Source organism: Anastrepha obliqua, chromosome 2 (assembly GCF_027943255.1).
Source record: "Anastrepha obliqua isolate idAnaObli1 chromosome 2, idAnaObli1_1.0, whole genome shotgun sequence".
Lineage (NCBI taxonomy): Eukaryota > Metazoa > Arthropoda > Insecta > Diptera > Tephritidae > Anastrepha > Anastrepha obliqua.
In genome coordinates, this window is record NC_072893.1 from 101,521,456 (window position 1) to 101,548,769 (window position 27,314).

At 37.3% G+C, this 27,314-nt stretch overlaps 1 protein-coding gene across 1 annotated transcript in view; it reads right to left on the minus strand.

Moving 5' to 3' along the window:
• Positions 1–27,314, minus strand: part of LOC129239354 (uncharacterized) — a 56,971-nt gene that overhangs the window by 4,654 nt on the left and 25,003 nt on the right. Inside the window, 3 exon segments of the mRNA XM_054874803.1 lie at positions 3,972–4,323; positions 8,623–8,836; positions 24,015–24,244. Coding sequence (XP_054730778.1) covers positions 3,972–4,323; positions 8,623–8,836; positions 24,015–24,244 — 796 coding nt within the window.

The following is a 27,314-nucleotide window of genomic DNA, read 5'->3' on the forward strand; positions in this document are numbered from 1 at the left end:
TCACACGCTTTCAGCATTGAGCTTGCATTGTCAGTTATAATGCAGACAGTTTTTTCAAAGATATGCCAAGATGTTAATATATCTTTTAAAGTGTCTGCAATATTTTGTGACGAGTGATTTGTAGTATCGATCAGTTTTTTGGTTGCTAGCGATGCCATTTTGATGCCGTATTCATGTACGAAACCTGCTCCAAAATTGTTGACAAATTTTCCGTCGTTTTTTTTAAACAAATTGGTCATCAGGACGTTGACTCCGGCTGGGAAGCTTGTAACGTGGATCTAAAGCTGTAATTAATTTAATAAATCCTTTGTCCTTCACTATGCTAAAGGGCTGAATATCCTCAGCAACCATCTCTGTTACGAGTTCATCTAAGTCCTTTTTACGCTTGGAGTTTGCATCATACAACACAACCCTTTTAAAGTATGACTCCACTGACCGCATGCTTGACCTGCAGCTGCTGCTGAAAGACGCAATGTTCTCGTCTTGTACAACATTTTCAGCAACTTGTGTATCAGGAGCATTTCTGTCCAAATTCAGGTGAAACCGTTTAAGGTGATCATGCAGGTTCGATGTGTTGCCACTGGTTTTATACTCCTTGGCGCAACTAAGGCATTTGGCAAATTTCTTATCATCAGATCTTTTAAAATAATTCCACACATCCGAAATTTTACTTTTCATTTTTTTGTGCAGGCTTCTCCAAAACAAAATTTTTTTCGCTGTCGCTGCTGTTGCAATCGCAACTTGCTGCAGCAGAACTGCGTCCTAAAATTAGACAAAAGTGTTCTAAGCATTCTTACTAATTATTTGAAAAATGTATTACCTTGTTTAAGAAAGCGATCCATATACATATTTATATATATATATTTTTACGAATTGTTATTTTAAACACTTTACACTTTTTAATATTTGTACACAAGCGATGCCACAAATAAAAAAAGCGCGAATATTTGCTTGGTGATGTGTAAATCGCTCTTTTGACGATACTATCGTCCACTATCGAGACTTTGAACCATCGATAGTTCAGTAGCTCGATAGTGCCCTACCATCGATGGGGACGATAGTGCCATCGATAGTTTGGCATCTCTACCAGTAACCACCTAAGCGAATTGATTCGATTTTAACAAAGCCCGCCAAATGCCAAGTGCTCTCCACTTGATTATCTTCCCCTGTTCAAATTTGTAGGCGTTCGCTACGTGAGCATATAATGCAATTGATACAGCACAGTAACTATCAATAACAATCAAATTTCTACCAACTTTTACTACCGTTAGTGCTGGTTCCTAGATAAACGAAGTCTCCTTCGACCTCGTAATCATAATGTCAACAGTGACGTGGCTGTTGATACGCGAGTGCGCCGACTGTTTGTTTTGTCCTCGTTCACCACCAGCGCATTCGCTTTGCTGCTTTACTCAGCTTGGTAAAGGCAGAACTAACAGCGCGATTGTTAAGGCGTATGATGTTAATATCATCGGCTTATGCCAATTATTGTACGCACATTTTTCTCTAAAAAATTGTACATGAACAATGAAGTTCTGCGGCTCGCACGATCTTTCCCAGGATAGGGTCGAAGAAGTCACACGGAAGAGAGTCACCCTGTCTAAAGCCTCGTTTAGCATCAAACGGCTCGGAGAGGTCCTTCCGAATCCAGACGGCGCTGATGCGGCAAAAGATGATGTGTGTCGATTCTCCTTTCATAGGTCTTTTCTAAGACTTGGCGTATTGTGAATATTTGGACGATTGTGAATTTTTCGCGCGGTATCTAAAGATTTTAATTTTTAAAAAGGCATGGATGGATATGCTGAATACTAGATGTTGTGACCTCTTTATCAAAAATAGCTACACGTTTTTCTGACCTTTTTTAACAGAAATGAGAAATCAGGAATGAGAAAGAATACGCAACAAACCGTTAGGTTTTACATTAGGGTGCCTCACTCGAAAAAATCCACTAATTTTTCACCGAAGTTATAAAATCCCTTATAATTTAAGACTTCCGCCAATAAATTTCAGAAAAATATTGAAAACTAAACAATATTAAAACCACATCGAAAAATCGAAATTTGTATACCTAAATAGCAGGTCAGTCCATAAGTTCGTTCGTAATTTACCCATAATTTCACTTTTGTACGATTTTTGCGTACAAAAAATTATTCGCGGAATATAACGGAACTATTTATATTTTCTTTAACATATTGTGCATTCAACAAGTGATTTTAATCGCGGATAGAAACTCGTGTTGTTAAAAAATAAAATTGAATCTTCGAACGCGTATAAAAGGCATATTTTGTATTTTTTTATAAAAGTGGTAAAAATGCAACAACTGCTGCTGCAGAAATTAACACTGTTCACGGAGAGAATACCGCGAGTGTAAGCACTGCACAAAAGTGGTTTTCAGGGAGGATGCCCCGCGCGCTGGTCGTCCTGAAGCGCTTAACTCCGACGCCTTGCTCGAACTCGTGGAAGCTGAGCCAAATTTGACAGTCGATATGATAGCTTGAGGTTAAATTCATCGCATTCACAGGCACCTTGTTCAGTTGGGAAAGATTTCAAAGCTGGGGAAATGGGTTCCGCATAGACTTTCCGTCGCCAACCTTCAGCAGAGTGTGAATGTGTGTTCTCAGCTGCTGCAACGGCTTGAAAATGAACGTTTTTTGAACCGTATCGTTACTGGGTCTTTTACAATAATCCTGTTCGCAAAACACCAGAATCGACCCCTAGAGATGGCCTTCACCCCAAGAAGATTCTCCTGTCTATTTGGTGGGATATGGCCGGTATTGTTTATTATGAACTTCTGGAACCAAACCAGACGATAACTTCTGATTATTATTCCCATCAGCTATCAAACCTGAATGAGGCACTTAAAAAAATCGACCGTCTTTAGTGAATAGACGCAAAGTTTTGTTTCACCACGACAACGCAAGACCTCATACCGCAATGCAAACGTTAGGCAAGCTGAACGAGCTCGGGTGGGAGCTAATGCCGCATCCACCATAATCTCCGGATATTACACCTTGTGATTATCACCTTTTTCGTGGACTTCAATCCCATATGAGTAACAAGAACTACTCCTCAAAAGAAGCTATAAAAAGGAATATCGAAGCGTATTTTGGCTCCAAGGACAAACAAGTTTTTGAGCAGGAAATTAAAAATTTGCTAAACGTTGGGAAAACATTGTAAATAATGAAGGAAAATATATTATTGATTAATAAATACTTCAACCATTTTTTCATTAATTTTAAATGCACTTTTAAAAAACGCACGAACTTATGGACTGACCTGATACAATTACTTTTTAAAAATATTTTTCCAAAAAATAACTTAATATGCATAAATTTGTTTGAAAATTGTTCCATTTGAATCAAAATATTGAGATTTTCGAAGCTATTTTTGGCATTTTTTGGAAGATGCGTTTAAGGAAAATTTGAATAATTCAGCAAAATTTTGATTGATTTAGACATCTAAGGTATCATTGCAAAGGATTTTTTTGGAAAAAATATTTTATACAATTTAGCTCCTTCTGCTATTTGTGATGTATTCATGTTTTTTCCTCAAATGCAGGGACCTACAATTTGAAGCCGACTCCGAACGGCATATGGCGCCGCCGAATTATACCAAAAAATAAAATATAAGAAATCAACGCATTTCTTAGTAACTTCCAACTTTCACTTTATTGTGCTAAAATTTAATAAGCAATTAAAATGCATCTCAAAAAATTTGTCAAGAAATTCTCATTAAAAATTGTAATTATGAGGGAAAGTTTGTGGATTGGTTATAATTTTCATAAGTCTCGATTTATATGATGTTTTGCAGACAATTGTTATACTTTTGTAAAAAAAAAAATACTGAACATTCAAAAAAAAAAAAAAATAGTAAAAAGTGGTCTAAATGCTGATAAGCTATCGTTTGCCGCGGAGCGTATATAAAATGTTCATCGTGTTCATCTATTTCAACCAGAATTAAATATTCAAATTTACCTTGTGCGTTTAATTGCCGTAGAAGGCAATATTTCGTCGTCTTTTGCCCAAAATATCATACTGATAAATTGTTTTTCAAACGCGTGCCCTGACAGCTTGGCATTGCTTTGGTTGTTATTCGACACCAATTCATTATATCCGGAACCCAGCCGGTTGGCCCCTGTGTTACCTTTGTTAGGATTCGCTTTTGTTCTATTTTGCTCGTACGGTTGTAAGGAATTTTCAATTTTTACTTTCTCCTTAAGTAGAAAACTTCTAGACACTTGACAATAAAGATCGATGGTGCTGCCTGCTTTGTAATATCGGTCACTCACTTCTCGCTCCTGATCGTCTATTAAACGCAAAGGCGGTTCTGCAAAAAGTTTTGATATTAATATTGGTAATTATCGAGAAAATTTGATGAATAAAGTAATGGAGATGGTGTAATATCAGGGAGTCCTAGCATACCGGGTATCAGCAACAAACGTTAGTAGTTATTTTTTCACTTGCTTCTCTACAGATAAATATTTCCTGGTCGATATTATAAAGATAAAATTCAGTTGAAACATAATAACGGCCAGATTTGTGGAATTTTTGTAAAATAGGGGGTGGGGTGCTTGTGAAGACATTTACTGCTCTGAATCAAGGAGGTACAAGAATTTTTCACTAACTAATTTAAAGTTTGCTGGCAAAGCTTCGGACAGTTCGGATAATTCGGAGAATTTCTCCGTCTCGTTCGGACAATTTTTAATTACTTTCAGTAATTTGCTGCAAGAAAGCTGCTGTTTTGCATTGAAACTTTTGCCAAAATACGAAATTTTGATTTTGATAAAAGAACGATAGATTAGATGATTGCGACATCGCTAGGAGTATTTCTGGTTGTGAAGTAAAAAGTGGGCAAATAAAAAATATGACGACGTAGTACGATGAATTTGAAATAAAAACAAAAACCCACTTATTACGTCAGTTCAATCAAGCACGATAGAATACAAGGTTACGCTTTCCGAATTCGCTGTGTCGTCAAGCTCCAAGAATTAACAACATTAAATTTATTAAAATTTATCTATTGTGCTTTCACAATTTATGTTAGGTTAGGTAGTGCTTGCTGATCTGTAAAACGATCTCTTTTAGACCTCTAGGGTCCATTGTGTTACCAGTGCTATGTATTTGGAGTCGAATTATTATTTTATGTAATTATTAATGCACGTCTTCCCAAGTTTTAACAAGCCGTTCAGTCAATAATATCCTTCAAGGACAAAAAGTATATCGGTTCTAGGCACAATTGTAAAGAGCAGGGTAGTAGCGAAGTAGGTGTTCCAAAATACCCCTAGCATTCGCTTCGTTGCATGTGTCACGCGCATCGCTCTGGACTATCCTATTTTGGCTGCGTGATGTGGGGTCAGACAGTGTCCCGTCAGTACTTCAACTAATATTTTGCAGTCTTTTCTATAGAGTGATAAAATAAAGAATATAGTTTTCTTATTCCACGTTCTTAGCATAGTATTTTTGCCAGTTTTCAACGGGGTTGAACTTTGCCATGTCGTTTGCGTTTCCAGAGCTAGTTCCTCATTCAGTTCCGTTTTCACGGCATTTCGTTCCCATTAGTTTGTTTAATCGCAATATTGCCAAGCCATTCACTGAATTTTCACAATCATGCGATTTTATCTCCTTTTGTTTGTTTGGTATTCGAAAGGAGCTTGTCAAAATCGCAAAAATAAAGTAACTGTGTTGGGAAGACGCCACCTTGAGTGCTCAATTCGCCGTGGCCATTTTCTGTGTTCTCTGCACCGTGTGTAAATTGCTATCAAAACAAAAAAAAGAGATAATAGTAATCGTAATCACCAATTTATTCGGACAGAATATTGGAATCAAATTGATGCACACAAAAAGTCTTTGTACATTTTCGTTATGCCCTGAGAAAATTAAAGCAAAAAATCACGATAGGTGAATTCGCCTTTGGACTGAGAGACAGTTTCCATTTTAGCTTTAACAGTTAACGAAACATACATACATACGTACATGAAATTGTCCCATCATCACCATATATTTCATTTCTTTCTTAAGCTCTAATACTCGTATAACCTTCTTTACAAATTGGGTTATATACATGTATTTGTACTGGTATGTGTATTTATCAATTAACAAAGTTAATCCTATTTGAGGATGAAGCGTAAAATTTTCGAAATCACTCTTTTGTGCCATTCAAGAAGTAAAGCAAGTAAAATGCGCAATCATTTATTATAATACAATGTAAAGAAAATTAAATGAGGTCATCAGGATAAAAAAACAAAGCACTGAGGAAGCATTACAAGCCAAATAATCACAGTTTTTCGTATGTATGCAAAGCACTCAGAGTCAACAATGGGCACAATCGCTTCGTACGAGTATAAGTAACAAATCATGTACATTCATACATTCATTTTGTGTATGTATGCATGTATATGCATGCAGAAGTGTCCGCCCACATCTTTGTTTTCGATTGCTCTTTCTAATGAGGATGACCTTGCTGGCATTACTGAAGAAGATTCAATTACATGAACCCATGAATGTGTAGACACCCTGCAGGGAAAAGCCAAATTAGTATAGCAACATTATATCATATGTTAGTTCAGATACTGGTATTTAATTGCAGAAATCACATTAGTGCGTCATTGACTAGAACAATACCAGTAGTAAAAGGATCAATTTGTTGGCAATATTTTTAGATAAGAAGATTTAAGACTCATCTATGGACACATGAATAGATGATTATATAATATATACTATAAAAAATACTGACGATTATTATCATTAATATTTATTTGAAAAACTCTATATCCGAGTATATTAAATAAAACAAATACGTAATTAATATTTGCATGAAATTTATGCACTTTATACTCGTATGTAGCCTCGCCTCACAAGTCAGTAAGATTAGAGGAACAGATTTATTATATAGTTATACATATAACGGGTGATTTTTTAGCTACTATCTTTTTAAACAGTTGATTTAAACAGCTGACGCACGTTTCGTGTTTTGTTTCACTGTCAAACATCTTCACTTTGGTCTACAATTCAACCATGAATCGTCTTACAAACGAACAACGCTTGCAAATCATTGAATTTTATTAAAAAAATGCGTGTTCTGTTAAGAAAGTTTAAGATCCACTTTTTTATCGAAAAATTGTGTTCAGCGACGAAGCTCATCTTTGGATCAATGGGTACGTAAATAAGCAGAATTGTCGATTTTGGACTGAAGAACAGCCAGAAGAATTGCAAGAGCTACCCATGTATCCAGAAAAGGTCACAGTTTGGTGCGGTTTATGGGCTGGAGGTATCATTGGACCGCACATCTTCAAAGATGCTGCGAATCGTAACGTAACTGTGAATGGTGAGCGCTACCGTGAAATGATATCGAACTTTTTTTTTGCCCAAAATGCAAGAGCTTGACTTGCATGACATGTGGTTTCAGCAAGACGGTGCCACATGCCACACAGCACGCGTAACAATGGGCTTGTTGAGAGGCGAGTTCGGTGAACATTTTATTTCACGTTCGGGACCTGTCAATTGGCCACCCAGATCGTGTGATATAACGCCTTTAGATTATTTTTTGTGGGGCTATGTTAAAGCTCATGTCTATTCAGACAAGCCTGCTTCAATTAACGCATTGAAAGACAAGATTAAAGCATTTATATGTGAGGTACCGGCCGAAACATTGGAAGGAGTGTGCCAAAATTGGATTAAGCGGATGGACCATTTGAAGCGCAGTCGCGGTCAACATTTGCATGAAATAATCTTCAAACATTAAATTATATGGACTGTACTATCGATTTGAATAAAAATTTCATGCATTTTTCTGAATTTTACGTGTGTTTTTTTGAAAAACTTTCCTATAGCTCTTAAAAAATCACCCTTTAGTTCGGTTAAAATCTCCGTGGGACACTTTTTTTAAACCTTCGTGTGGGCCTGGCCTTATTTTGTCCTGTTCGAAAATCCTTTTTAAAAGGTTATATGCATGAATAGATAGAAAATAAAATTTTAGGAAGCTACCTGGAAGCTCAAGTCCGCGAACTCTACAGAAGTTTAATGAAGATGAATGAAAATTTGGCCTATTACAGATTTGAAATGGTTATTCTTCGGAACTATCCTATCCTTACTCTACTTGGTCCTCTCTAAACAATTGCGTGGCCTTTAAAAATCTGACTATACGAGCTAGTTTTAGATTCACAATATCCGCAACGTTACCCTGAAAAGCGATACCGAGCAATCTCAACCGCATAGAATGTGTTCCACTGTCTCTTCTTCTTCTATATCCTGATAGCTACTAGAATAGTACCTGGATGGTTCCCATAATCTACTGGCATGTTTTCCTATTAGAGAGTGCTCAGATAGGACACGTACTACGATTCTTAAATCCTTCCTACTTAATTTAAGTAGACTCTTAGGCGATCCATATTCCATTCGGGCCACGTTTGTCTACTCATAGCGCAGGTTTTTAACTGTTGCCAGTTGGATTTGAAATTTCGTAGGACATCGCTGTGTTACAAATACCAATTATTAACATATAAGAAAGATAAAACCGGAACTGCTGGAGTTGGAAAGTGAACTTGTAGTTTGTTGTCCACAACTAGTATTCTTCCCTGCAGGGTACGTACAGACATATGCTCACGTGTGTGTGTGTTATTGAGCTTACCTAAAATGGTCAGATTTGTTGTAAAGACTCGTGGAGGATGTGTTGAAACTTGGCACATATAGACGCCTGCATCTTCCCTTTGCGTCGGGTTAATGAACAGTCGCCAATTGTTCGGATACTGAAACTTGACGCGTATTCTTGGGTCGCCGCTGTATGTTATATTGCCAACAGTTAATAAAGAGACCTTTTCTGTTGTTCGTCTGACCCACATGACCTAAAAAATATTAAATAAAAATATGAATAGAAATTACAAATAAATTTAGATATGAAAATAATTAAGTAGGTCTCAGTAATTTCGTTCCTCACACGAAACTAGATATGAATATAAATATGTAATACAACCTAATTATAAAATAGTAACCTCATAACTTTGATCTCGAATGATAGATATGAGTGGAGAAGCTAACACGAATGTCATGTGGGCAATCCTGTCATATAAATGGAAGTACAGTAGAGCGCCGATTATCCGAAACAATTGGTGCAGAGGGTGTTCGGATAATCGATTTTTCGGATAAACGAACATTTGCGAAATTCCAGTTCTTTGTTGAGGGTAGGGTAATAAAACATGTCATTGGATTAGGAATACATATTATGTATGTAATGCTTTGTAATGATACACTAGAGTACAGTACATATTATGAATAGTCACACTTAAGTAGGGATTGCACACACGGTACATAAATACATATGTCTAAACATTTTTTAATAGTACAAAACTAATCTAAAAAAAAAGTCGAGCATATTTGTGTGCTTAAGTTTTAAGACTCGTTTTTTTGCTTCTCGTTGGTGTCCCAACCATTTAATAGCAGTCTCAAATCATTTAAAAGCTTCTTCATTGGACGGACATTTTTCAGCTGAGACGATGTCATCACTAATTTCGTCTTCATCGTCGTCATCTTCAGGAACTTGAACCTGTGCTATTATATCGTCGTCTGCCAACAATTCGTAGCCAGGATCATCCTCGTCAAATTCTAGCCATTCATGCACGTTTTCTTGGTCACATTCTTCAAATCCTAAACCCTCTTTCATCAACTCAACCATTTCTGAAACAAAGTTTTCATTTGTTGGTTCTTCAGATGTAAGGCTAGCTTCGGATTCAACTGCTGGACAAAGCTTATTCCAGGATTTCTTTAGAGTAGTCGCTTTGACATAAGCCCACGCCTCTGCTGCCATGTAAACAGCATCCTTCAAGTTAATACCTTTGTAGATTTCAAGAATTGCTTTATCTTCCTCTTGGCCGATTAGTACACTACGAAGCAACGCTTTTCTGTTGTAACTTTGGAAGGCTTCGATCACCCCCTGGTCCATAGGTTGAACGACTGAGGTAACATTGGGTGGCAAAAAATCACCTTAAATTTTCCATCTTCTCTCTCAAGTGAAAGGTTTGAGGGATTACTTGGAGAATTATCAATCACTAATTCTTATGTTTTTTAGCCTCTGGAATGAATATAGCGTCATACCACTCGATAAATACTTGAGTGTCCATCCTGAAATTAATGAGAGATTGCCCAAACAAAACTGTCGGCGTCGGATGCGCGTTCGTTTCGCGGCACGATAACACCACCGACGCTGTTATATTTAGGAACTGCGATACTAACTTAAATTCATAAGACAGAAAGCCAGTATGTACATATGTACAACGCTGTCAATACCTATGAATCATGTTCTAAATATAACATGTTATCGATGAAGACGACAAAAAGGCGACATGCTTCCTTTCGGTTAACCGTCGTTTCGGATGACCGGCTTTCGGATAATCCCCGCTCTACTGTAGTGGTATAGATTTAGACAAGCCAACCTCAATTGAAAAGACACTTGTCTGGTTGCAAATCAGAAAAGGTGTGGCATATTAAACTCTTCAGACCTTCGGTACACATACATACATACATGTAAGGTGGCAGGGCTTAACATATCAGAGTTGGTCGCTTAAGATGAATCTCTGCCAAAAATCAGGTTTAGTTTAATTTTAAATATCCTTAATATAAAAATTGTTTGAAAATAGAAAATAAGTAGTTTAAATGGTATAAACACAAAATATTATAATAGTGAGTGGCAAAGAGAAGGCAACAAAAGTATCAAATAATATATATGGTAATAAATTTGACGATACAAATTTTAATTTTATTAATTTAGTATTGAAAATGAAAGAATATAAAGTAAATTCAAAAAACTAAGAAAATGTAAATTACAGATATTAAATAATCAAGACTAATCTAAATATGATATATTCTTGTATAACGTACTTGGTTTGGAAAACAAATCATTGCCCCATTGGCGAGTTTTTTTAATATGTCAAGTCTTTTTATATTTTCATATTACTTAAAACACACACAAGTGCAGATAAAATTGAAAAGTATAAAAAATATTTCGGGGGTTGTGAAACAATTTGGAAGCCTTCGAGTCGCATTAGTTTTTTGGAAGAGGTATAGGAGGTATTCGGCGGCCGCCGTAGCCGAATGGATTGGTGCGTGACTATCATTCGGAATTCACAGAGAGAATGTGGGCTCGAATCTCGGTGAAACACCAAAATTAAGAAAAAGTATTTTCTAATAGCGGTCGCTCCTCGGCAGGCAATGTCAAACCTCCTAGTGTATTTTTACAATGAAAAATATCTGCCGTTCGGAGTCGGTTTAAAACTGTAGATCCCTCCATTTGTGGAACAACATCAAGATGCACGCCACAAATAGGAGGAGGAGCTCGGCCAAACACTCAAAAAGAGTGTACGTGCCAATTATATATAACTATATGTATATATATAGGAGGAATTGTATAAATGGTGTTTTAAAGCGCTGACTGGTGTAGATCCATACATAACACAAGCTAATTGGTGGAAATAAATAAATAATATTATTACACTTTTCCTAGAAGATAATATTATTAATCCCATTTTAATTGGTGATATTAATGCGCGAATCGGGGAACAACAACAATAACTCCAAGTCTTGGTAGGGGGCAGTACATAATTCGAAATAAGAATTTCAAAGGATAAGATATAGAATGGTTTTTCGTAATGATCTCGGATAAATGGTTTTAAATGGTCGAATCGACAATAGATTACTTTGTAGTCAATAAAGATGTGTTACAACGCTTAATGTTGAACTTTGGAGTTGATTTTAGAAGTTGGTCGGACCATTTGCCAATTATATTGAAGTTGGGTGGAAGAGCCAGCAAAATGTCAAAATGTTGCTTATTACCAAAGTTAGAGTAAAAGAAGTTAATATTCAAGATCTACAAGAAGCAATAGAACAGTCGTCGATAAGGAACCAAAGGAAATCAAAAAGGTTAGGCAAGAATGAGTGGTTTGCCAAAGAATGTGAAGAAGAAATTAGAAAATAGAGAAATTGTTATACTTGAAAGCAAATAAATATTTAAAGAAGTATGTATTGTAAAAATTAAAGAAGTATGTAAAAGGCGTAGAGAAAAATGGTGTAAAAGGCTTATCGAAAATATCAACAACAATAAAGATAGCGCTAGCTGGTGGAAATTTGTTAAGAAGATAAAGGGTGAAGCTTTAGAAATGAATCCCGCCATATCAATGAATGAATTTAAGATTTATTTTGAAAATTCGCTGAACCCTACTGCTAATGATAAGGAAATTTTGTATATAACTTCCACGCTGACGATCTGCTTGAGGTAGTTTTTTCACCAGACAAGTTAGATTTGTGCTAAACAAAGTTAAATTAAACAAAGCTCCGGGGATTGATATAATTCCTTACGAGTTCTTAAAAAATGTTCCCGGTACTTTCATTACGGCTATGACAAGTGCTTACACAAATCTTTACAAAAAATGCAAAGTAGACGAGGCTTTTAGAACCAGCGTAGTTTTTCTTATCTTTAAAAAAGGGGATCCAATATTAAGAGAAACATTTTTCTAATAGCGGTCGCCCCTCGGCAGGCAATGGCAAGCCTCCTGACATGAAAAAACTCCTCATAAGAATATCTGCCGTTCGGAGTCGATTTAAAACTGTAGGTCCCTCCATTTGTGGAACAACATCAAGACGCCCACCACAAATAGGAGGAGGAGCTCGGCCAAATACCCAAAAAGGGTGTACGCGCCAATTATATATATATATATATATATACATGAGGAAAGATATGAAGTGTTACCAACTTCACACTGCTTGTATCTGTAAAACAGCTCATGACACCAACGTCAAAATTGTTGTAATGACAGTTCAATATATTGTTAATATGCCATCAAAAGCATTTGCGTCTCAGTTTTGTTGAATTTTTTTTTCTGTGGTGGAAATGAAACGTAATAGTGTGATTGCGTTATATTTGGCTGGAAAATCACAACCAGTCATTGTTCGTGAGCTCAGTCACCTCAAAGTGAATAAAATGTTTGTGTGTCGCACTACAAAAGGTTACAATGATACTGGTAGCGTTGCAAAACGCTATGGAGGTGGAGCAAAAAAAACCGCAACAACGCCAGAAATGGTTCAGAAAGTGAAGGCTCGACTTGAACGAAATCCACGTCGAAGTGGAAGAAAAATGGCCAAAGAACTGAAAATATCGCAAGACAGCATTCGACGCATATTGAAAAATGAGCTTACAAGTTCCAAAAAGCACACGATCTTTCACCCCAGCAAAAAACAGATCGGTGTGAAAGAGCAAAGGAGCTGTTGCGCTTGCACGAACGGGACGAATTTTCTAACATTGTGTTTTCTGATGAAAAAAATTTCCCAATTGAGTAGTTCATAAACACTCAAAACGATCGTGTTTACTTGACCGAACGCTCATACGAGATTTTGAGCTGACGTATGGCCACTCGAAGCAATTTCTCATCGCAAGTAATGGTTTGGGCCGCAATGACCGCTGATGGATGCTCTCCAATCGTTTTTATCGAGCCTGGTGTTAAAGTGAATGCGTTATCGGGAAAATGTTTTAGAAGCTGCGTTAGAGCCAAGGACACGCAAACATTTCGGTCGTAGACCATGGACGTTCCAACAGGACTCGACACCGTCTCATAAAGCTCGTGTGAACCAAGAATGGTTAAAAAATCATGTTCCACATTTCATTTCTTCCACACAATGCCTTTCGAATTCGTCAGATGCAAATCCGATGGACTATTCCATCTGGTTCATTTTGCAAGGTGAGCAAGGTGAGGACTAAAAAATATGCCAGTATGGATGCGCTGAAAAAAGCGATTATACGAGAATGGGCCAAAATACCTCTAGATTACATTTGTGCAGCATGCAACTTATTTTTTGACCGTTTGAAGGCTATGGTCAAGGCAAAAGGTGGTCATATCGAGCTAAAGTGAATATATCGCACTTGTTACGTTAAAGCGTAACAACTCAAAATCTGAACATTTTCAGTAGAGACGAAAAACTGTTTCCGTAAATATTAATAATATAGGTATTACAAGGAAAAAAATATGTAATTGCACGAAAATATCATTAAAAACAATATAACGGTTGTTTCATTCTTATTTGTTTAGTAGTTGCGCTAAAATAACAAATTTTTGAGTGGTTACTCTTTTCCTTTTATTTTTGAGTTGTTACGCTTTAACGTAACAAGTGCGATATGTTAAAATTGCAATCATTTTTGGAAAATTTTGTCTTTGAAATCAATAAAAACTAATTTCACACAAAAAAGTTATGGTGTTTTGTATAGGCAACACTTTATATCGTTCACCCTGTATTTTGCTAAAGTTATGATGGACATAATTAACGAAAGGATAACATCTTGGACTGAAAGGAACAGTAAACGAATATCAAGCCGGCTTCCGAAAGAATTACTCCACAGTCGACAATATATTCAATTTAGGCGCTATTGTCCATTTAAAATTCGAATAAAAGAAGAAATTTTACGCGTATTTTACCGACTTTAAATCGGCGTTTTATAAGTATCAAGAAAAGTCTTGATATGTATATAAGCTGCATCAAATTGGTTTTGCAACGAAACTAGTGAAGTTCATAGAGAATATATACAGGAATACAAAGCCAGTTGTATGGAATGGCTCAGAAATTTTAGATACATTGAAAACAAACTCAGGCGTCAAACAAGAATGCTTATTGTCGCCTATACTATTTGCTCTTTTCATAAACGACTTGCATGAAAGCTTAGAAGGAGGTTTAAACATCGAAAGGAAAAATATTAGACTTCTAATGTATGTGGATGATATCACTTTGTTAGCGGATCACGCAGGCAAATTACAAGAGATGATTAATAACCGTGAAAGTTACTGCAACCTCTGGAACCTTGAAGAAAACCGCTCAAAGTCACAAATAATGGTGTGCAGAAAAGGTGGGAAACTTAGTAACGAGGAGAAATGGTATTATAGTAAGAAAGGAATACAGGCTGTGTCTTGATATATTTACTTAGGAGTGAAAATAAACCTCAGATGAATTAAAAAAAGACATGTTGAAAACAGAACAGCTGCAGCAAAAAATGGTATTAATGCTTCGTGGACTTGTCTTTTAAAAAAGAAAGAAATTTCAATTAAAGCTAAATTAAAGTAACAGTCATACGCATCACAGGTGTGGCGTTTTGGGTGGTTTGAAGAAGTTGATATATTGCAAAAGTATTTTGTAAAGCGAATTCTGAAGCTACCGTCACATATGCTTACATACATACTGTTTTTGGAAACCGGGATGCAAGAAAATCGGGTGTTCACTTTAGAACTGTTCCTTAAGTATATGCATAGACAATGTTAGCACAGATGCCATCCAACGGGCGTTGGTAGACCTGGAGGTGGACAGTTGCATTAGTAACTGGGTCATCTCCATGCTAGAAACGAGGATCATCAAAGCTAATATGGGTAATATCAACATAACCAAGAAGGTCCACGGGGGCACTCCACAAGGGGGAGTATTATCTCCACTTCTTTGGCTATGTGTGATCAGCAAAATCTTAACAAAACTTGACGGAGGTGGGGTAAAAGTGGTGGCGTACGCTGATGATGTGGTGTTAATGGTGTCAGGACTGTGTCCAAATACGATCAGTGAGATCATCCAAAGGGCGTTAGGCGAGCTTAACTCTTGGACCACAGGATGTGGGCTAAGTTTAAACCCGCGTAAAACAGAACTTATGCTTTTTACCACCAGATACAAGGTACCAACTTTTACCCTACCAAATATCAACGGACAAACTCTGGCTTTATCAACCAGTGCAAAGTACTTAGGGGTAATTTTGGACTCCAAACTTAGCTGGAAGTTAAACGTCGAAGAACGGGTAAGGAAAGCAGAAATTGCTTTATATGCCTGCAAACGTATGCTTGGAAGAAGTTGGGGTCTTCAACCTAAGCATACATTATGGCTGTATAAGGCGGTTATACGACCCATTTTATCGTATGGTTCGGTAGTTTGGTGGAAAGCTCTAGGGAGAGAGTACAATACCAAATTACTCGGCAGAATACAAAGATCAGCCTGTGCAATAACGGTCGGTACAATCAGATCATGTCCTAGAGAGGCTCTCAATGCACTGACACACGTTATTCCAATAGACCTACATATAAAGAAGACGGCAACCATGAGTGCATTTAGGTTAAATGAAGCGGGTCGCTGGAAAAGAAAAACTTATGGTCACGCTAGTCTATTATTGCGACAAACTCAGTTAACCTCGGTGAGGACTGACTACATCGTCCCGATGGTAACGTTCAATAGAAATTTTGCCACACTCTTTCCATCTAAAAAAGAATGGAATAAGGGATTCTCTCTAAACAACTTCGATACCACAGTCTATACAGATGGCAGTAAAATGGACTGTGGTGTAGGAGCTGGTATATATTCTCATAGACTTGGAATTGAAAAATCTGTGCGTCTCCCCAATACTAGCAGCGTCTTCCAAGCGGAAGTACTAGCAATTGGGGAAGCCTGTAGGTTACTAATCGCAGATTTCTCTTTTAAGGGCAATATCGCTATTCTTTCGGATAGCCAAGCCGCAATCCAGGCGCTGGACGCGACTATAACAACCTCTAAAGTGGTGGAGCAAAGTAGGAATAGCCTCACCAACTTGAGTGAAAACCATAGAGTAACCTTGATTTGGGTCCCGGGACACCGGAACATAGAAGGTAACGAAAAAGCTGATGAACTGGCAAGAGGGGGATCTGCCATGAATAGCGCTCTTGCAGTACCAGTACTCACTCCACTAGGTGCGGTCAAGAATGCAATTTCTCTAAAATACCTTCGAATTGCAGATTGTAAATGGAGAGACCAGACGAAATGCAAAATCAGCAGAACGTTATGGCCCACCTACAACCTCAAGCAATCGTTGACATTAATAAACATGAAACGACGGGACATCTGCAGACTTACGGCAGTCATAACTGGCTTCTGGTCTATCGGAGAACAAGCCGCCAAAATGGGCATCCCTCACAACACATACTGTCATAGTAAACAACCGGAGGAAAAAGAAACAATCTTCCATTTCCTCTGTGAATGCCCTGCCCTATGGAAGGACAGAATGTTAACCCGGGCAAACCGCTGTTCGACAGTCTCGAGCAACTGTCTGGCGTAGACGTCAACAACCTAATAAGGTTCCTAAACCGCACAGACTGGATATAGTCCTGCTGCAAATAACTGTAACAATTTGGTAACGAGGATGTGGCAACAAAATGGTGCGGAAGCGCTAGTTGGATTCTGGATGAATCACCACTCTAACCAACCAACCAACCATATGCATAGACTTTTGTTTGTGTACTCACAAAATTGGCTGCCCCATTATCTGTCCAAAATTGTTATAAAGAAAGAAGTCTTCTGGATTAGAGATTTATAGAACTGGTTTAGTAAAGACGATGTCATCTGGCGAATAGATAACATACAATCAGATAACTGGATAGAAGATGCGCGATGAATGTGTACAGACAAAAAGCCTTAAGTACTAATAAGATATACAATATAAGGAATTAGATTGGTCAAAAGGTCTGGTTTGTTTAAAAAAATATGACTTAGAACCAAGCATGTGGATAATGAAAGATAGAGGTGTCATGGTAATTTTAGATAACAACAGATTTCACACAAAAAATAAAACTTGCTCAATGTGTAATTTAGGCGAGCTTGAAAACATAGCACATTTTCTGGCGCGCTGCCCAATATTAAAAGAATATAGAAAAGTATTTATTTTTCGGAAAATTTACCTTAAATTATTCTCAATGGGGAAAATGATCATTGTATAAACTTTTGCGCTTCATTAAATATGCTTTTAGATCCGGAGACTACTTAATAAAAGAGTTTAATTGGTTTTAAAAACCGTAAACCGAATAATTGTTTTGCACGAAAAGTGAATCGACCGACGGCTCATGCCATTGTCGTTAAACTATTGTAAATATTATATTTTTATTCTTTTTCTTAATACTAATTTTGTATATTTTACTTATATTTGCCCTAAATATTATTCCTACACTGCATTTAAAGTTTGCTTATCGGTTGAATCTGAAGAAGTTATACAGTTTTAAATTAGAATTTAAGTAATTCGAGGGCATGAGGGAAGCTTTAAGAAAACGTAAGCGGGTGCGCAATGTTGTTCCACAAATGGAGGGACCTACAGCTTCAAGCTAACTCCGAACGGCAGATGGTTTTTTATGAGGAGCTTTTTCATGGCAGAAATACACTCGAAGTCTTGCCATTGCCTATCGAGGGACGACCAGTATTAGAAACAACTATTGTATATCTTTAATTTGGTGCCCCATGCCCGGAGATTCGAACCCTGGCACTTTCTAATGGTAGGTATGCACCAACGCATTCGGCAATAGTGGCTCCAATAGTTGATATACTAAAATATTTATTCAATCCCATGTCGATGGTCGTTCGTGTTTGGCCAGCTTTTTATAAGAGTACTGTACGGTGCATGTTTTATACCATTTGTTTATGATAAAACATTATTAAAATAATAATTTTGAAAACATCTCTTCGGATATGTTTAGTTAAAGTTTAGAAGATACCTTATGAACTTTTTGTAATTTTTTGTTGGCGTTATATTATAGAAATAAGCGTCGATTGACATGGGATTGAGGTGCCAAATGGAACGACATGGGATTAGGGATAGTATTACCCAGGAAGTGTTTTCTAATGACCTGAGTTATTTATTGGTTTCAGTTATAGTATGTCTGTTATTTCAAGTCATGAAATGGGATTAAAAAAGAAACTTTTTTGACGTTATTTAATTATGCACCATTCTTTGCATTTTCGATGAGAATATAAACTTACAATGTGGTAGCCATGCAACTCAGCCCAAGAACATCAACTCGCCATCGATCACAACAAAAGAGAGCCAAAAAAGAGCTCGAATTATTCGCTTCCGAAGTTCAATTGTTCAGCAATTGAAGGCACTCGACCATCCGCTTCGTTATCGTTTCTTAATTTGACCTTGGAGCAGCTCGAAATGGATAACGATTTTGCTCGCAAAATCATCTTCTCGGACAACGTGAATTTTCGTCTCGACGGCTATATTAGTCAGCATTTGGGGATCGGGAAACCCGAATGTAATTATCGAACAGCCAATGTATCCTGAGAGCGTGTGAATTTGGTTCGTATTCCATGGCGCTACAAAAGCATGATAAACAATTTTTAGAGGCCGGAAATTAAAGACATGGACGTGGACGATCCTTGGTTTTGTCATGATGGCATGCCATGAAACTCATCCCATGGCACAACGCCCCTGCAATCGAAGAAAACGGTAAGCAAAACTTTTACATTCGACTGAACTTGGCGCGCTTTTTTCGGTCTTAGTTCGTGCGGCAGCTTCCATTGAGATAATTGAGCTTTGGTTTCCACGTGATAACCATAAACCCACGATTCGTCACCAATTATGAGCCTCTGGAGCAAATTTGGGTCGTCGCAGACAGAGTCCAACATCTCATTAGCAAAGTTCATGCGATGCTGCTTTTGGTCGAAATTGAGCAGTTTTGGTACGAATTTTGCGGCGACCCGTCTCATGCCCAAATCATTGAAAAAAATCGAATGACACGAGTCAATCGATATGTCTAGGTCCTCAGCAACTTCTCTAACGGTGATTCGACGATTGGCCAATACCATTTTCTTCACTTCATCAATTTTTTCGTCTGTTGTTAAAGTGCTCGGGCGTGCGCACGCTTTTCGTCGTTCACATCTTCTTGGCCTTCTGAGAACATTTTGTACCACCGATAAACGTTGCTTTGGCCCAAAGTAGCATCTCCGAATGACGCAGTCAACATTCGGAATGCATCCGGGCACTTAATTTGGGTTTTCTTACAAAATGTGATACAGGTTTTTTGATCCATCTTTTTGAATAGGTACCTACAAATCGAAGACGAGCCGAAACACGTGCAAGCAAGCAAGCTGTCAACAATTAACTCAACATTCAAAATGACCGAACTCGTCGACATGAGTGAGAGATATGAGTACCAACATATCGTCACAAAAAAATCGAAGTTCGAATATACGGAACTAGCGAAAATTCAAAGTTCGCGATACTTTTTGAACACACCTCGTATATACTTTTCGTTATTTGATTTTGATATGGAAATTTATTGTGAGATACTGCAAACACACTGCTGTGATATTGTAAATTTATAAAATGAATTCTCATATTTTCATCCATAAATTTTTATATGTAGAACTCCCGCAAAGTAAATTCTGTTTTTGAGTTTTGTTATTTTTATGTGAAATCTATTGAATAAAAAGGAAATGCGCCAACGATATTTTGAATTTGCATATTCCTACTAAATTTGAATTTTACGCGCAACAAAAATCAATTCTGTCGACCTGTAGTTTGAGAGTATGTAAATCAATTGTTTATATGTCCCAGTTTAATTAAAACGAACCTTTTGTATTACATAGGTGAATGCAGCAGATATGAAATTTCGCCATCTTTAAACCCATTGTGTACTTTTCAATAAAAATAAGCTTAGAATTTCGATGGTGCGATGGAAAAGTGATTTGTTTTTATTTATGAAAAAAAAAACGGAACGCCGTACAAGTGAGAACTGTTTTGATCGCTTCCATTCAACTCCTACGTTCTCAGCAGGTCGATGTCGCTTTAATATCTATCGCTCTAATGACTCAAATATGCGCCTTGTCTAAGTCAATAAAAATCATTGATTCCATTCTTTTCTGTATAAGTTTGGTACTTCGTTAATAGAATATTTCACACATCCGCGGCCTCATATGATAAAAATCTTTTTAATCTAGCAAAAGTCGTTAGAAAGATTTTGAGGCGAGTAGTTACATATATTCAACTCTCCTTCTGAATGCAAGAGGGACCTACAGTTTCAAGCCGCCTCCGAACGGCAGATATTTTTTTATGAGGAGCTTTTTCATGGCAGAAATACACTCGGAGGTTTGCCATTGCCTGCCGAGGGGCGACCGCTACTAGAAAAACTTTTTCTTAATTTTGGTGTTTCACCGAGATTTGAACCTACATTCTCTCTGAATACCGAATGGTAGTTACGCACCAACCCATTCGTCTACGGCGGCCGCCTTCATAATTATATATTTTGAATAATGCATCTGTGATTATAGAGGTCGCCTACTATCGATAGTTTCACACATCTACGCTACAGTAACTCAGTCTGTGAATCCAAATTGCCAGTAACATCGATTACATGTTTCAGCCCTTGAATCATCTCCGGAAGGTTGGCATAATATTTATCCTAAACGGCATTCTACAAAAAATAAGCAAATGGAGTCAAGTTGCAGCTTCTAGGCGGCCGACTGACATCAAACTTTGAGCTGATTATTGGATTTTCGATTTTAATATCTAGAAAATCGATTTGCATACACAATCAGTAATTCAAATTTCTGTAGAATACCTTTCCAACCGTACATCTTTACTGAAGCACGCTGGCGTTAAGTTAAGAATAGTGCGACTACAGGCATACAAGTAATTACTCTTGGTAGAAATGTTACCATGCACCAAAGAACCCTAAGTTCTGGGAGAATAATTAAGACATTTTAAATAATTTATTGTTTGAAAGACAACGAAAAACTAAAAATACATTTATCAAAGATTCCGCAGAATAACTTAATTTCATTTATTTTCGCTTTGTTGATTTCGCCAAAAATATGTTTAATAAAATGTATAATGAGAAACAAGTAATTTTTTTGTATTTATTATATCAATTTAAAATTACTTCTTAATAGCACAAGCAAAAAATAGCGTCTAACAATATTCTATTCCATTCCCTCTAGCCAATAAGTAGAATTTTTTTAATTTTATTCCATCCCCTTTGAATGGCTACACAGCTTTCGACGAAATCCTAAAAATTCCAAACAGTTTTTATTCCCCCTCTAACAAAAAGCTCAAGGATCAAATGTTAAAAAACAATAAAGTGCTCTCTATTTGTTTTTATTGTGCTTTGCATTGGGATAGAAAACTTTTGCACTTTCACTTCGAACTAAATAAAAAGGCAGCGTAAAAAAAACGACAAAAACAGCAAAGGCATGCAGACAGGCCAACGAGGTTGCAACTCTTTTATGATGTAGTGACGCTTTTATGAGTACATGCCTATGTCCAGAATAGAGAGACCGGGCGTAGAAATTGGGTCAGTCGCGACTGCTTTCTCAGTGCTGCATCTGCTGCCATCGCTACCTCTTCCAATTAAACTACAACGTAAGGATTTTGAAGAGTTTCAAGTGAGTTACGCTCATACTTTCATCCAAATTAAACGAATAGTTTCTTGTGTAACATATTTCTTTGAATGTAAACAACTACGCACATATATATGAGTGCATGCGTATATATGTACATGCGGATACATATTTATATTTATATTTGCAAATACGAGCTTGAATTTCTTTAAGTAATAGTGGAAACACAACATCTTCTTTGGGATGTGGTGAGTCTTTTGAGGAACTTCTACATTAATTTTAACTATTTTTATTTTTTGAAGGGGCATAATTCGTCGGGAAAGAGGTGAGCATGTTCAAAATTGAACTTAAGTGCAATAACACCACATAGCAGTGGAAATTAGCTCGGAACGTCCCATAGCACAAGTAAATCCAATTAAGTTGAAAAAATCTGTGTACGAGGGGTGCCTTTTATATGTCGGGATTAGAGAATAAAAACAAATTTTAATCATCGAAAATCACTTTATTGTTTTTCAAAATATTCTCCATGAAGATCTATACACTATTGCATGCGTTTGAACCAATTGTCGAAGCACCTTTGCCACTCTGAATGCCGCAACCGCTTCTTCAGGTGTCGAAAAACGTTGACCTCTCAGTTTGTTTTTTACGTACGGGAATAAAAAGAAGTCATTCGGTGCCAAGTCAGGACTATACGGCGGATGACCCATTAATTCGATGTTTTGGGTGCTCAAAAATGTAGTTGTTTGAGCCGATGTGTGAGAGCTCGCATTGTCCTGGTGAAGAGTGATCCGTCTTTGGCGATTGGTTTTCCTAATTTCTTGGAAGACAACTGGCAAACAAATGGTTGTGTACCACTCAGAATTTTCTGTTCTGCGTTGTTCTAGTGGTACGGTTGCGACATGTTCAGTTTTTCCGAAAAAACAGGCGACCATTTGCTTGGAAGTGCTTCGTGCGCGAACAACTTTTGTTGGATTTGGCTCATCTTGAAACACCCATATAGTCGACTGCTGTTTACTTTCGGGCTCATACGCGTAAATCCATGATTCATCACCTGTCATAATGTCATAGACGTGTTTTGAAGCCCCGCGATCGTATTTTTTGAGCATTTCCTTCGACCAATCGACACGAGTCTTTTTTTGAGCGATTGACAAATTGTGTGGGATCCAACGCGAACAAATTTTTTTGAAAGTCAAATGTTTATGCGATATTGAATGTATGCTGGTCCCACTAATGCCTAAGATTGTCTCAATCTCACGATAGGTCACATGACGATCTTGAAAATACAAATACGAATTCCAAATACACCAAAAAGCTTTAAATAAGACTCATTATTTTTATATCCCAGCGCGTTTGCGCACAAGAGTATTAGCATAATGCGATCAGATAAATGTATATGGAAATATATAATGAGATGAGTGGATTAAAACATGTCTGTCCGTCCATCAGTAATACATTTATTTCAATGAAAATTGGTACGCATTTTATTAGGTATTGAAAAGGGCGACATTTTCCAACAACCACGCCTACCTGCCATATAAAATAAGCGAAAACCTATAACTCTCATTGCCTATGAGTTTGTTTTGTTCCAAAAATTAACAGCCAGTTCCAATTAAGTTTTAGAAAAATGTGCGCGTCTATATAAATTTGGGACTGAATCAGGCTTCCTTAATTCTTCGATTTTATTTTTTTCAGTCGATAATACCCAAACGCGATTCGAGGCTATTGTGATTGCAGTAGTAAGAAAACGTTTCGCCTTGTTTCATACTACCAGACATACGATTTATAAAATAAACTCCGCTCAATTAACTGAGTGGAAATACTCTTTTGAGTCATAGCATAAAAATATAAACTAGGAAGATCCGATTTATAGTTTAAGCAACTTACAGTTTTGTCCTTCAACATTCCCACTCTGCAATTCAGCGCAGCTTCTGTATATAAATGCGCCGAAAGGAGATTTTCGCCTGATGCTGTTGAATTGAGAGGCTCTTCGAAAAACGGTCCCCAGTGATGCTCGTGGTGGTGCTTGTTGCGAAACGTTCGAGGTCTATCCCCCGGTGTTGCAGCGGCAGATGTCACAGAGGTCATCGGTGATGAGGCATGAAAACTAACTGCATCTGTTAAAAATACAAGAATAAAATTAATTGATATTGATGATATGAGAAGTAAATGCGGACGAAGTGGATTTTAGTAATAAAGTGAGTTAATGGATTTATGTTATATTAGATCTCTAAGAAGTAAAAACTCCTGAAGTCAAATTATGTAGTTAGTTATTTTCGCTATAGACCACTAAAACTCACATTTCATTTGAATTGGCCACTATTTAAAAATTTAAACTTAGTGTAACTTGTACGCCCAATAAAATTTAAATTAATCTGCTGAAAACCTCCGATGTTGGCGGTGCGTTGCTATATTAGTTTATATAATAGCTGATTTGTTTTGTGAACATTAATAAAAAAAGTTCTTATCAAAATCGGTAAAATTGACAGCCAAACAGTTAAACATTGAAATTTCTGATATAGACCTGCTTGTCAAATTTGATGATACGATAGGCAAAACTGTTTACTTATCTCAGCAATTTCATAGCTCAACCAAAATATTAATATATATTTTCAAATGGATGAAAACACCAGCATGTGGTAAGGTTTTTGAATTATGTTGAAGAAAATTAGTTAAGTATTTTTCAGTTACAGGTCATTTTAATATTTGCAATGGAATTTCATCACTCGCTTAAATACTTAGCCAATTCTTAGGAAATACTTAGCCAATTCTTAGGAAAGATATATGGCTTATGGCGACCTGCTTTGCATTCAAATAAGTTCCTTAATGAAAGAATTGATATATATAAATAATAATAAAGAAATAGAAATTGGCGGAATCGATGCCAATAAGTGGTTATGGGTTAAAACCAAGCCATTATCAAGTCTTAGAGCCAATATTTTAAGGAAGTGCTTCAATAGATGGTTGATATAAGTGACATAATGTGGTTACTTTGATATTGCAGTTGTCAATATTATCAGTCAATGTAATAATTTCTGAAAAGATTTTTATCTCCGGCGCTACTTAAAACTTTCATAAATCCTTTTGAGTTCACCCTTTGGGGTTTTACCTAAGTGTATATAAAGTTAGTTATATTATAAAAGACAGCGCAGGCAAGAGTTCATATGACAATGGAGTCCAAAACAGACGCAGGCTAAACAGTTTATCCATTCCTCCAGAAGACCATCGAGTAGGCTCCTAAACCTTGTATCCAGGTGCTTACGTACTCTTGCGGGGACTTTGCTGTCTTCGTTATTACCATCTTGATCAAAAAGTTAAAGAAAAGACTTCAAATCAGTGGACTTAGAGCGTCTCGTAGCGGTTGATCCGGGAACTTATTCATAAAGGTGGTATTTCAGGAAACCAGATTGGTAGAAACAAGCGTCACACATCAAATGTCGCATTGCATTATGGCCAAATAATGATAAATGCGATACTGTTTTCAGGATTCCCACCAATTTAGAGTAATGAAATATATTAAAAGATAAGTAACAAGCCATTTGCAGATAGCATTAAACTTCGAAAGTATAATTTAAAACAAAGAAAACCACTTATAAAAGCGGCACTTGGAAACGAGAACATCTTCTTGCTTAAAATACATATTATTATGATTAAACTTTTTGCCATTAATTCAAGGCTTAAGCTTTTGAAAAATGTATAAGAAACACATAATTCCGATTCAACAATTTATGGGAAACTTATTTGAAATATCTGTATAAGTAATTCAATCGAATCAATATTCTATTTTTCTGCCTTTCAGTGGCTTGTTTTACCAGTTTAGTCAGAAACGAGAAAAAATGATAACATCGAGATTAAATTACCTATTCAATTAACTATTGATTTTCATCAAAAGAATTCGGGAACACCTATTTTCACAAAAATAATTTTTGAGACATCGTTACAGGGAGGATTACTACAGTGCATCGCCTCGTAAAAGTCTCTACATAACTACTTTTATGGAAAAGGGAAAGGGACGAATTTGCTATGGTTCGAGATCACTATTCACTAAAACACGAGTTCAGTACTAGTAGAATTCCCTACAAAGGGCTTACGAATAGTAAACTCAGCATATCTGCATATGTATATATGTATATAAATATGATAGATATATAATTGACGCTTAATCCCTTTATTGGGTGTTTGACCGAGCTCCTCCTATGTGGGCTGTGCATGTTGATGCTGTTCCACAAATGGAGGGCCTACTGTTTTAAGCCGGCAAATGGTTTTTTGTGAGGAACTTGTTTACGGCAAAAATACACTCGCAAGTTTGGTGTTGCCATCCGAGGGTTGACCGCTGTTGGAAAAATGGAACTTATGCTATTCCGAATGGTAGTCCCGCAACAACCCAGTCGGCTATTAAACTACAACTAAGGTGTTACGCTTTTTAACGGATGGTTCCAGGACCGAGCATGGCTCCGGCTCTGGGGTCTACGTGGAATCCAGCGGGACAAAACTGCACTTTGCTCTTGGAATGCATGCATCTGTGTTTCAAACGGAGGTGTATGCAGTTCAAGAAGCGATGAACTTTGTTGTGGAAAAACGATGGAGAGGCAGATCTATATGTGTCTGCAGCGACAGCCAAGCTGCGCTTATGGCCTTAGACAGCCCTCCAACCACATCAGGGATAGTCAAGTCCTGTAAATCCATGCTGAAATATGTCGGTAGACATAATAGCCTGATGCTAACATGGGTCCCAGGACACGTGGGTATCGCGGGTAACGAGACCTCTGACTCCTTAGCTAAGATGGGCTCTGAGGCCAACTTCTTTGGCCCAGACCCGTTTTGCCACTCCCTTCTGCGGCCATCACAGCCACGGTTAGCAAATGGGTAACTACCACCCACAAGCGAGCTTGGCAGGCTGAGAGAGGTTGCAGATGGACAAAACTGATGTTACCTGTCATGTCCGATCGACTGTCGCAAACCCTTCTGTCATTAAGCAGAGGGAAGTGCAGACGGCTGGTTGGACTGATGACGGGCCACTTTCTGTGGGCAAAGCACATGGAAAGGTTGGGCATCTCAGACAGTGTACTCTGCCCAGCTTGTGAAGAGGAGGATGAGACGGCGAACCTCTTCCTGTGCGTCTGCCCCGCCTTCGCTCGAAGCAGGTTTGAGGTCTTTGGCACTGATGTGTTAAGAAGCGACCATCTT